The 13,375-nt window shown below is 41.9% G+C and overlaps 1 protein-coding gene across 1 annotated transcript in view; it reads left to right on the top strand.

The window, feature by feature from the left end:
- MAL2 (mal, T cell differentiation protein 2) overlaps positions 1-12,691 on the top strand; it is a 28,944-nt gene extending 16,253 nt beyond the window's left edge. Inside the window, exons 3-4 of the mRNA XM_015072853.3 lie at positions 7,445-7,600; positions 10,427-12,691. Coding sequence (XP_014928339.1) covers positions 7,445-7,600; positions 10,427-10,498 — 228 coding nt within the window. The 3' untranslated portion in view covers positions 10,499-12,691. The remainder of the gene's footprint in view (positions 1-7,444; positions 7,601-10,426) is intronic.
- The last annotated feature ends 684 nt before the right edge of the window (positions 12,692-13,375 follow it).

Below are 13,375 nucleotides of genomic sequence, written 5' to 3'. Positions count from 1 at the left end.
TAAAAATAGACTACCCTATGATCCAGAATTGCACTACTAGGTATTTAACCCAAAGGATACAAAAATACAGATTCAGAGGGGTATGCACTCTGATGTTTAGAGCAGCATTGTCAACAATAGCCAAACTATATAAACAGCCCAAATGTCCATCAGCTGATGAAAGGGTAAAGAAAAGGTGGTATATATACACAATGGAATATTACTCAGCCTTCAGAAAGAATGAAATCTTGCCATTTGCAACAGCATGGATGGAGCTAGTGTGTATTATGGTAAGTGAGAGAAGTCAGAGAATCACAAATCCCGTATGATTTCACTCATGTGGAATTTAAGAAACAAAATAGATGAACATATGGGATGGGGGTGGGGAGGGGAGAAAGAGGGAAGCAAACCATGAAAGACTTGTAAACATCTGTTTTCCTTTTGTTTATATTGAGTCTAATTTTTGATATTGAGTACGTTGTTAATATTCTTATAAATGTATTAGGTTTCCTAAACTTGTGTTCCTCCCCCCGAGCTGTAACGTTATATCTGTTGTTCGGGCAATAAAATGTAAGAGTGGGTTTTGGTTTTTTGGTTTTTTGTTTTTCCTAATTAAACCACTTTATGGAAGAGGCCGTTGAAATTGGAAGACCTCCCAGTCTGTTGCATGGCCCCCTGCAGAGTGTATCCTGTGGTTTTCTTAGCTGCGGCTGTCCACTCTGAGGGAGGGAATGGTGGTGGCCACACACAGCACACGGTGCAGCGGGGTCACTGCGCAGCCTGGTGACGGCAGCCACGTTTTACAAGACCTGGCTCACGCCTTCAAGGAGCAGACTTAAACCCTTGCCATGTTTCCAGAGGGCCCCTTTTGTTTCTCCTCTTGTGTGATTTTCTACATAATCAGTCATTTTTTGACCACATGGCTGCTTTTGGTGGGTTTCGTAACCTATGTTGTGTACTCCTAGCCAGAAAGAGTTTTGAGCCAAACGTACTGTGGGAGTTGCCACCAGATGGTAACAACTTTTAATTGCTGTGTTCTGGAACTGTTAGACATTAACTGCTCAAAAGATAATCATTTCCCCCAGTGGTGACAGTTTAATGCTACCTGCATACAATGCACAAAGGAAGCAGAAATACATTTTGATGAAGAATTTATTTTCTAAAAGTATTTGTTGTGGGATATTGACTAAAATATTCATAGCTTCTGTTGTTGATCATGAGATTGAGTTAACATCCGTGGTGGTAGATGTCCTCAGTATTTTTCCCCAAGCTTTCTAGCTTCGGTATAAATGATGAAATAAAAATATAATATGTAATATATGTAACAACCTATATTAAATGTGAAAAACTTGCCCTATTCTGAGAAAAGAAGCAGGTTTTCATTTTGAAAAGGTTTTTCTGTACTCTGTGTGTGTGCGTGCGCGCGTGTGTGTGTGTGTGTGTGTAGAGGAAATAACACCATTCTGCCTAACTTTAAACAAGGGATACCATACTTATTTTCCACTTTTGGAGAGGAGGGGTGTGAAGGAAAGATATATTTTAGGAAAATAAAAGCTACAAAAAGAAGTCCTGTACAATTAAACAAATTCACTTTATTCCCCCAACACAATTGACCCACATTTGCCCATTATGGACATCACTTAATACTGTGAATGTCTTGATCTGTATTTTCTGTCCTGACACTTCATTTACTTATTTGATCTTTAGGTTGATTCCTATGGGACACCATTTTCTCATTTTTTCAGATGAGAAAGCTGAGGCTCTGTGTGGCCATCACCCCTTTTCATGCTGCCGTTGCAGAAACCAGGATTCCCCTATTTATGATGTAGCTTTTTTTTTAACTAGTAAAAATTTCACCTTGAAGTGTGGAGCAAAACATGGGCTTAAGATAAGAATATGGGGGGGGGGGTGTCATTTGTTGCTGAAAAAAATCAAGCTATGCTTGAGGCCATTTACCTGAGCAAAAGGTGAAGACAAGTGGGCGGCACTCTGGGGTGTATGAATATTGGAAAGTTTGGCAGGAGAGCAAGGGTATGCGAAGGAGACTCAAAGAGGACGGGGCCATCTGCTGATGGGGACGTGCCAAGGACTCAGGACAGGTGGTTCCCAAAGGGTGGTCCCTGACCAGCCGCAGCAGCGTCGACCTGGGAACTTGGTAGAATGTAAACTCTCCCATCCTACCCAGACCTACTGAGTCAGGAACTCAGAAGGTGGGGCCCCATAGTTTGTGTTTTAACAAGCTTTTCAGATGATTCTGAGGCATGCTTACCTTTGAGAACCACTGGTTTTGCATAAACAATCTGCGTTGCCCAGAACGAGCAAAACGTGTGGAAGACCTTCTTGCACACGTTCCACACAGAACAGCAGTTGGAATAAGATGACGAGGATGGCCAAATATAAACATGGGCGTGGCTCTCCAGTGGCGGGGGATCTTTACTGAGCACCTAATATGTGTCTGGCCCTATCCTAGACCCTAGCAATAGAGTGGTGAACAAGACAGGCCTGCAGTGGCTCTCAGAGTTTGTTGTAGCAGGCAGTGGCATTAAAGATATGATTACACGATTGATGCATTAATCCAAATGATGTTAATGGCCAAGCAGGGAATGCTCAGGGTACTAGAAGAACATATCTGTCATCTCGGGTCCACTGGGAAGCGGACTGTAAGATGGATTTAAAAGTGCAAAAATTTTTTTTTTTTTAGAAGGAGGGGAAGAGATAACACCTGTCAAAGGTAATGGGCAAGGAAGTAGGACAAAGCAGGAAAGTCTTAGAGTGGGATGTAGATTGGCAGTCTTGGCCAAATTAACGAGAAGCTGAAGAGCACAGTCCTTCCTTCAAAAGTCTTGTATTGGGCAAAAGTGGCCAGGCACCCAGCATCCCCACTGGAGCATCATTAGCTGGGGGCTGCCAGAAGGAATGTGGCATTGGCTGAAACATAGCAGTAGGTCCCCAACCCACTGAAGGTGGAGCTGTCAGCTAATGCCAGGTTCTTTCTTAACGGGGAATGCGTGCAGTGCGTGATTAGAGGCTACTGTCCACTTCTTGCACCGGTGGACCCACTTCTCTATGTCCGAGGAACTGCTCCTCCAAGGTTCTCTTCCCGAGTGAGCACTTAGGCCAGATGGACAAAGCACAGCCCCTCTAACTGGCGTTGGTCTCAGGGCCACAACCGGTGCTCATCATCTCCCTCCTCCACGAGCCGTCTTACTGCCCTTGCTCGACACTCAGGTCTGCTGGTCTCGGTGGTTTACCTGGCGGTGTCATCCAAACCCTCCTTCCTGAGGGTGGCTGAGCCCCTGGTAACCATATCCTTGTTTTGCTGCAGCTGTCCATTTTTAGTCCCAACCGGGCATGAGAGTTCCAAGAGCAAGATCACCTGAGTTCCACATGCACTGCCCTCCTATGTATCTGCAGCCTTCCCTTCCCTTGATGATATGGGCAAGCTACCCTTGTCAGGATGGTGATTCCTTCTTTTGCCTTTTGTTCCCCAAATTCATAGGCAGGCAGCATAGCTTATAGCTCAGTGGGACCCTTGCTGTATCCTCCAGCAGGAGTATACCCTTTGGGGGACCAGGGCCTCTGGACATGCAGAGCTCAGAGTCGCAGGGGCAGCAATCACAAAGTCATCAGGTTATTGGGAGTAATAGTAAGTGGAGAAATTCCTGCTTCTACCCCTCGTTTCCCGTTCTTTCAGTGGGGATATAACACCATGTAGAAAACTCATGTGCCCTATACCTACCGCATCCCAGAAGATGGCCACACGTTCTCCAAACTGTGCCTTTAGCCAGTCATTCCATCATGCTCTCAGGCCAGCAGCTTCTAAATGGTGCACTATGACACAACTCATGGTCATGGGCCCATTCCCACTCTTCCTCTGCTGAGAAGTTGGTCCTTTGGTCACATGCTCTGTTGACTAGATGCGTGTGAATCAGGCATTCTATAAGTCCCTGTATAGTGGTGGTGGTGGCTGAGGCTTTCAGGAAAGGAATAGCTGATACAAACTCAAAATGAGTATTTGATTTATGAGAATAAACCATATGCCTTCCAGGAAGCTAGGAGCCCAGTTTCATCAATTTGCTACCAGGTAAGGATTGTGCTATATCAAAGTCTCAGAGTTAGTCTCTGCTGTTGGCAGGTTCAACATTCAGAAGAGGCAGTAACTAAATCAGCTTTGGCGATTGGAAGTCAATGCTACTGAGCGTTACATAGCCTCCTTCTCCCAACTATGGTCATTCTGCTCTTGGGCCCATAATGCCAGTAATCAGGTGGCTGGTGACAAAGCCTGGCTTGCATCAACTGGCTGGGCCATTTTTTCTGTGTGTCATTCCATGCCTGGATGCTGCTGGTGGGCATCACCATGTTGCAGACAGATCACACTTCACACCAAATCCCATATGTCCATCTCCCTGCTCCGTACTTCCTTGTCTCAGAACTTTCAGTCTTTTATTCTCCCAGGGCCCTGACCATTACCACTGACCATGAGTCTATATATCCTCACTCTGGGCCACTTTGTTTTCCAAACAAAGTACATGGCATAATGCACCATTCACAGTTCAACCCATTAGGAAAATATTCCCTAACCACTGTCTCTCAAAGCCAACCCTGACTGTGGCTACAGTGCACATATGATACAGCCACTGTCCCTTGTCACCTTGTAGCCACGAATCATGCCACCATAAAGAAGCGCAGGTGTTTTCTTTCTCCTTCAGCTAGACATAAGGGAACCCCTCCTTCATGTGGCCACAAGTGAGTGAGGAAGGGGGACAGTTCCATTGTGGTAGGTGATTGGGGGTTCAGGCTAGCACCTGATGTGCCCTCTAGCCCGGCTCAGATTGATCTCTGATGTGCCACCCCATCTTAAGGATTGCTGTTGACCTGTTTGACTTACGGGTGGTAGTTTGACAGAATTCCGTTCATGGCGGGACGTTCTGAATCCTTAGTCCTTGGTGTCTCAAGTCAAGATGCTCCTTCTCTACGTGGGCCCCGTAGAACATCAGGAGCAGCTTGCTTTACAAGGACATGTAACCCCTTACTGCAGGTTACCTGCCTGACTCTAGAACTCCAAGCGCCTGTGTGGTGATTTTCTCTCCAGTGTTGCCAAGAATTCAATTCTTTTCCTCCAACACCTTAGGGTACATGTGGCCCTAGAATAATATGGGTAGCTGGACAGCATGGCCTAAGCCAAACAGAGTTAGGAGTGCACGAAGTTTACTGGATGGTTAACACCATGAAAGATGAAGAGGGAAGGAAAAGGGTTGGACAGGGAAGCCTTTACCACAGGTCAATTCTGATACTCCTGAAAAGGAGGGAGAAGGTAAAATTAGGCAAGAATAGAAAGTTGGTGGGAGGTGGGGAAGGGTGCAAGTGGTAATTGGTTGTGGGAAGAGTCTCTCCAGCCACACAATACTGTGTGTAAGGCGCATCAGCCTTGAGGCATAGAGTGCTTTCTAGCACCAAAGGTCACCACCTTGAGGCCGAAGTGGCCGATATTCAGAGATGTGAGGGTGGCAGGAGATGAGGTTGGTGAAGATGATAAAGGCCTCATCGGACCAAGAGTGGCAGGCCCATGTCACCTAACTCCTCGCCTCTTCAAGGTAACATGAGCTGCTCCTGAGGATCCACCGCAGTTAATTAGTTGAGTGCCTAATGATCTCAAACATATCCTCTCAATCTCTGTTACTAATTGAGATCCAGCTCTATTATTTTTAATCCCTAAAAGTAGTCACATGTGGACTTTCATCAATTAACATTGTTGAATAACTACATATATCTGAGCATTTCTCCTCTGGACTAAACACATGGTCAGTATGTAACACTGTTCTTAAAACTTTTGAAGGCACTGGTGAGTTAGCTTATGAATTAGGTGTTCAGTAGAAAGCATTTTTAGCGTGTACCTTTAATTCTCACTCCTGATGAGTTAACTTTTCCTTATTATTCTAGGCAGGGTAAGAACAATTCCTATGGATAATTTTGTTTGCTGAATGGGCATTTACCAAGGCAGAGCTGTGTTCTTTCTCTGTAACGTTGCTGTATCAGTAATAGACCATGTGATAGAGGAGAGAAAGTGGACTTTGGAACCAGACAGACTTATGTGGCTTTGAGTTCTCCTTTCAGAAGTTCATCTTTGTATGATTTTAGAACAGTTATTTAATTAGGGGTGCCTGGATGGCTCAGATGGTTGAGCATCAGACTTGGGCTTGGGTCATGATCTCACAGTTCGAGGGTTCGAGTGCCGTGTCAGTCTCTGTGCTGACAACTCAGAGCCTGGAGCCTGCTTCGGATTCTGTGTCTCCCTCTCTCTCTGCCCCGCCCCTGCTTATGCGCTGTCTGTCTGTCTCTCTGTCTCTGTCTCTCTCTCTCTCAAAAATAAATAAACATTAAAAAAATTGTTTTTAAAGAACATTTAGTTAATTAAAAAAACAAAAAATTACTTGTTTGTAAAATGGGAATAATAAATGGTAGTTGTAAGGATGGATGATAATGAGTGTAAAGTACCTGGTATCTGGGAGCTGCTGACAGACACACACAGCAGTGTGTTGATGGATGTCATCAGTTCACGTAAGATGATATGAATTCCAGTAGAGTCGCGCCTCACAATGCCAGCAATATACGAAATCACCTGATGACAATTAACTTTTCTATGAGAAGTTCCTGTACTTTTTGTAGAAGCCTATGATATAATATTTGCTTTTTTAGAATATCAGGAGATACGTTATTGAATTCTGTGATGTCATAGGTCGTCTGCATTTTTCAGTGTATGAGGTGACAGTCTCGTGGATGAAAATCATAATTGCTCAGAAATAAAAGACTTAATTATAAATGTGTGTATATTACATAATATATGTAGTATAATGTACTACAGTAATATTATTATCTAGTAACTATAAGAACAAGGTGTAATTTTTTTAAGTTTATTATTTATTTTGAAAGAGAGTGTGTGCGTGAGTGGGGGAGGGACAGAGAGAGAGAGGGAGAGAGAATTCCAAGCAGGCTCTGCACTGTCAGCACAGAGCCCGGTCGGGGGCTCAAACTCACACACCGTGAGATCATGACCTGAGCCAAAACCAAGAGCCGGATGCTTAACGGACTGAGCCACCCAGATGCTTCAAACAAGGTGTAATTTAAATGTTGTTTTACTTGAATTTTAAGAACAGCATACGTTATTCCTTTTTTATGTTAATATTGATCTCTGTGGCACCTTACTCTATGCTGAAATTACATATTTTACTGGAAAATTTAGTGTAGCAGAAGGTTTGCCACTACCGATTATGGTGAGTCGGTTGATTTTCCTTTGGATTTTGATAGCTTGACGTTGCTCAAGCAGCCAAAGCAAATGGTGAGTATGGTGAAGGATTGACTACATGTTCTAACCTTCCTGAACCTAAACCTCATCAACTGAAATAAGGAACAGGGGGGAAAAAGGTACTACTTTTAATTGTAGCTGTCTTTTTTTTTCCTCTTTCAGGATTTTGCGTATCATTTTACCGTGTTCGTCTTCTACTTTGGAGCCTTTTTACTGGAGGCAGCAGCCACATCCCTGCATGACCTGCATTGCAATGTGACCACGGCTGTGCAGCCACTCTTGAGTGATAACCAGTATAACATAAACGTAGCAGCCACAGTGAGTGTCGAGGAGTCCCGGTTACCAGCACCCACCCCTGCCCTGCGTTTGCTGTCATGGTCTCCCAGAAGCTCCTCAGGCGGCAGTAGTTTTCTCTAATAATAGCCATTGGCATTAAACATATACTAGCTAAGTATCTATGTAATAACCTGCTGGGCAAAGTACTGCTGTTACCCCTCGTGTTGTAGACAATGACGTTGAAGCACAGAGGCTGACTTCGTGTAAGATGACAGCCAGTCCGTGGTTGTGGCTGGCATGGTACAACCAAGTCTACTTTGTGAAAAGAATTCCTTGTGCTTTTTACTTCCTGTAACTCCAGACATGGTAATTCATCTTAATTATAATTGTAATTCCTTTGAATTCAGTGAATATTTATGGAGAGCCTAGCACGAGGTAGGTAATTTGCTGGGTTTTGGGGACGGGGATGAACAAGGTGCAGTTCCTGCCACTGGGGAAAGTCCCCGTGAGTGAGGGGGTGAATACGCCAGCCAGTACGATAGATGACAGATGAAATACATGCCGTGGAGAAATATTTTGATTTTTTTTATCTTCCTTAATTCATAATACTTAAGTGAGTTTGTTGTTTTGTGTTGATATGGGGAATTTGAAGACATATTATTTCTGTTTTTATAATCTTGAAAATGCCAGAAATCCAACTTACTCCCTGAAATGTGCCGATATTTAATATGACTATATAGCAAGTTAGTGACCCTCAAGTTTTACTCTTCTATGCAGACAGCACATTACAGACATCCCAGGACTCCCCATGTGGTCATTAAAATTTCTCTGGAGCAGCGCTGTCTGGCAGCACTTACTAAAATGGTAGAAATGTTCTGTGTATGCACTATTTGATATAGTGGCCACTAATTAATCCAATTAATCCATTTTAATTAATTTACACTTCAATTTGAACAGCCACATGTGGCTGTGGCCGTCCTATTGAACAGCACAGGTCTAGAGTCTGGGTTTCAAAGGGGAGAGCTGTGATGATTCTAAGACCTCCTGTCATCCCCAGGGTTCTCAAGCCTCTGTTACAATTTGTCAGAATTCATTGAGCATCTCCAATGATTAGACTGATTGTAGATTGCAACAGAAAGGAGCATGGCTCCAGCTTTGACAGGCTTCTAGTTTAGATCAGTGTTTTTATACTTTCTTTTATAGGAAGTGAAACTGTCTCACTTAATGAAACCTTACTGAAAACCCAATGAATATAGAAGGCAAGAGCACAGATGCTCTTGGATTGGGAGTTGGATTGGGAGAAGACGTCCTTCCTTCTCTTAAGCCACCTCTGTCGGCCTCATCATCTCTGAGGCACTTTCATGAGATCCTTATTACCAAAGACCACAGCTAGAAAGCCACTGGACTTTTAACAATTTTATAAAGTGAAGAAAAGTTCAGGGCCTTGGAGTTGACTTTTTTCCTACCAGGTGTCCTTCCTATTCGTCCTCAATTCTCACAGAATTTTCCTTTACTACTTCCGTCCCCTCCTTTTTAGTGCTGCAGGCTGTCTTCGCACTACCTGCCAGATCCTTGTACTAGCACCAAATTGGTCTGTTTATAGTTGCCTTAAGATCCTACTTTCATAAGAGTAGCAGGTGCTCAAGGACTTGATGATCCATGTCATTAATTTCTCACTAACGTTCCTTTGTCCCAGGAGCCCAGTTTTCAGTGTTGCCATGTTGTGGTTCCATTGTGGCTGACGCTCTTCTGTGACTTTGTCCCTGTTATCCTTCCCTCTCTCTGTGCCTAAGGGAAACTGCCTTAGTAAACCTCTACATGCTTTCCTTCTACATTACATAGCAGCTCATCCATATGTTCTCATAGAAGTAAACCTTTAGTTTCTCAGGTTTAATCATACCTAAATGTATGATTTGTTCTTTTGTAACACTATATTGAGTCCCTCACTTTATTTTTTATTTCAATATACCTGAGAGAGGAAAATTCATTTTTGTTAACAATAGATATCAACAGTGGTCATTCTCATTCAGTAGACGATGTCTAGATTAGAGATGCATCAGAGAGACAACCAGCAGAAGGCGGCTGGGGAGAATAGCAGAATGGCAATTAGAGAATGGTCACGTTCTGTAGGTGAATCCGATATTCCCTCTCAGAGCTGGAGTTTTCTGGTAAAGGATTGCTGCACGAAGTCATAAGGTTTTATCTCATTTAATTGCTTTGTCTTATAGTTTTCTATGGGTCATGAATTCAAAAAGGATGAGGAGAATAGCTACTGTTTGTTTATATGCACCAAATGCACTGATGTACACGTAGCTGTTGCTAAAGAAATCCTTGTCAAATAGTAAGGACAGTAATTCAGAGTTCAGTGCGGGTTTCAGAAGTATCTCCCACGCCAAATGAATCTGTGGATTCATTTCTATGGGTTTTCTTTGTTTACTTCTAAAATCCCTTTCCACTGTCACCGGTAGGATTTTATATATCCTCCAGTTCTCATACTTGCACTTTTCTTGGCCATGAGATCACTGTATGAATAGACACCTCACAGCGAATTTTTGAATACGGTATTGAGAGTTTCATAAATACTTAACAAGTGAGTCCAGCATGTGAACAAACGTTAAAGCTAGGCCTGTCCACAAACCAAAACATTATTAGGGGCTAGAATGTTGAAAGGAAGGGTTAATGATGTGAAGGGATTAGATGGTAGTACAATCATCAAAAAGGTGAATGAATATAAGCCATTTCCGTAAGTGTTGAAGTATCTTTAGGTACTTCAGTCTTCAGATAGTTGTTCCTTGGGATGAGTGGGTTTTTCTAAAATTAAAGTCAGTGTTATAAATCTGATGTGAGCTTTTGTTTCCTTTTTCTTAGATTTTTGCCTTTGTGACGACAGCCTGTTATGGTTGCAGTTTGGGTCTGGCGTTGCGAAGATGGCGACCGTGACACTCCTTAGAAACTAACAGTCTATGTGTTGGTTTCATTTGTCTACGTTACGTGTCTGATCAATTTGGATACCATTTTGTCCAAATGTAATAACATTCCAAAAGCAACTTGTTTATAGAGAGAGAGCACCTAAGGACAAGTTTTGGTTCATTGCATGGATGGAATTTTAATTTTATTATGATGATAAACAGAGAAGTGGCCTTTAATTTTACATCTGCCTCTTTCCTTTTTTAAGAAAATTTTCCCTTATATCCATAAAATATACCGATATTGTTCATGAAAAAGAGGTATATCTTTTGTTTGGTTATTGAGTCACCTAAACCTTAATTTTACTAGGTAACTAAAATTTCATAAAAAGAAAAAAGACACATTTTAAATAGTCTTCCCACTGAATTCTGTCTTTTTAGCGTAAAACAGAGATTGGCACCATTTTTCTGTAAAAGTCCAGATGGTAAATATTTTAGGCTTTGTGGACCATACAGTCTGTGTTGCAGCGACTCAGGCTTGCTGTTACTTTGTGAAAGCAGCCAGAGACCACACATCAGTGAATGAGTGTGCCTGGGTTCCAACAAAACTTTATTCGCAAAGACAGGCAGCAAGCTGGATTTGGCCTGTGGGCTGTGAGTTACGGTTTGCCGACCTCTGGTGTAAAACCTTAGTTCTGTGTTATGTATTTTATTGAACTGATCCTGAAAGCTATAAAACTAGATAAGCCACATAATATTTAGCCTCATTATGCAATAATCATATCACCTTTGTGTTGATGGTCAAGTGCTTACCCTTGAGGTGGTGGATGGTTGCTCAAGCTAATTCAAGCAGAATCTTGGATACAAGAAAAAGTAATTTATGAACTAAATCCTAGTGGCCTAATCTGACCAAGGGTCTCTTAACAACTGAGCAAACCTGTCATCCGGCATCCTTCCAATGAGATCCCCAGAGACCCTTCACCACTCCTGGAACTGGTCTCTTCTACTTCTGTCTTACTTTGGATTTATTTATGCTTCAGAATACAGCTGTTTGTCCCTGTGCATGAACATGGGAATATTCATGTGTGGATATGTGAGGCTCTACCAAATAGAACTCCCTGAAGAGTTAACTTTTTACTTCTCATTCTTTTACATTACTTTGGGTTAAATTTCAGTAGAATACTAAATATAACTTAAAGTTGTAACTTCTTATGTGTTTTAATAGTAGCCCCGACATTTATGTTGGTTTGCATTGGTGACAGATGTACAGAATCCATTTTAAAACAATAGCCATCATAAAAACTTGTCTCTGACTGAATTGCACAGAAAATATTTGAATGCATCTGTTAGAGGTATCCTGGTTGTGGCAAGTGCCAAAATGGCTTGAATGGGAAAACAGGTAAGAGTTAGATCCCACTCCCATGACACATCCAAGTGGGGTACTTTTGTCCTGCCCCAGGAGGGCTGCCTCCAGGAAAAGAAAGCTTTTGATAGTGCTAAACCTTCAGCCCTTTGCTTCTGTGGCTGAATCATCCCCTAAGAGTGCCATGTATAAGTTATGCTGGTAGATTTCATGGACATAGAACAGTCTTGAATGAGTAACACGATCAATGCTCAGTGATCAGATGCTGTTTATATAATCATCTCCAAAAAGAAGAATCTTCTTAGGGTTTGGTTTGTGATATAAAGACGTGTTTCAATATGTGGCAAGAAGAAATCAGTCTTATGGCCTGACTTCCATGTTTTTTCTAGCACCATACCACACACTTAAACCTGTATTATGAATTGTGTATTACAAAGTCATAAATGTGCCATAAGGATATATAGTCCATGCAAGTAGGAATCGTTTAAAGTTAGTCTGCTAGATTTAGTTGTGAGATTTTATTTTTGTTTCCACAGTATAACAGGTTCATGCTTGGTGGCATTAAATTAAATGATTTCATGAAATGGCTTTGGTGGCATTTTTGTAAATGGATTGCTTCTAGATCATTAAGAACCAAGCCTAAAACTCATCTGACTGTGAATAGTTATATTTGTAGATTAATCGTGTTCTGGGTTTGTGAATTGAGTGACAAAGCACTTGAACAAAAATTATGGTATTTGAGAATTCTTTATATATGCTGTAGAAATGCGAAAGTATTGGTTGGTTTTAAAATCTGGTAACTCCATGATGAAAAGAAATTTATTTTATAAGTGTTATGACTCTAATAAAGTATTCATTTGCTAATCTTTTTTGGTCATCTATTTTTTACACAATTCACTTTGAAACTCAGTTAAAGGTTTGATATAAACTTGACAGATTTGGAATTTCTAGACTCATACCATATAAAAATTCTGCTTTAAACCTTTCTATGTAAAAGATGGTCTCTCAGGAAATGTCAGTGAGCCTTTTTTCTTTGATGAAGGTCAAAGAGGTAAGTCTTTGGAAGTCATATTTTAAAGGAAGTTAAAATTATGCTCTATTTTATTTTAAAAGCATTTATATAGTGCTTAATATATGCCAGGCAGCGCTCTAAGCATTTTTTCAAATATCGCTCATCATCTTCATCATGACCACTCTGTGAAGTAGATAATATCTCCTCTTAAAGATGAGGGAACTGGGGCACCTGGGTGGCTCAGCCGGTTAAGTGTCCGACTCCTAATTTTGGTTCAGGCCATGATCTCACGGTTTGTGAGGTCTAGCCCCACATCGGGCTCTGCGCTGACAACGTGGAGCCTGTTTGAGATTCTCTATGTCTCTCCGCCCCTCCTCTGCTCGTGCTCTCTTTCTCTCAAAATAAATACATTAACCTAAAAAAATTAAAAAAAGAAAAAAGATGAGGGAACTAAAACAGACCTAAGGAGCACCCAGGGTCATGTGCCTACCAAGAGGGAAAGCTGGCCTTTGGACCCTAGTAGTGACTCCAAAGTT

This window comes from Acinonyx jubatus, chromosome F2, assembly GCF_027475565.1.
Source record: "Acinonyx jubatus isolate Ajub_Pintada_27869175 chromosome F2, VMU_Ajub_asm_v1.0, whole genome shotgun sequence".
NCBI lineage: Eukaryota > Metazoa > Chordata > Mammalia > Carnivora > Felidae > Acinonyx > Acinonyx jubatus.
The sequence above is the reverse complement of the archived record's forward strand: the minus strand, read 5'-3'. Positions and strand labels throughout refer to the sequence as shown.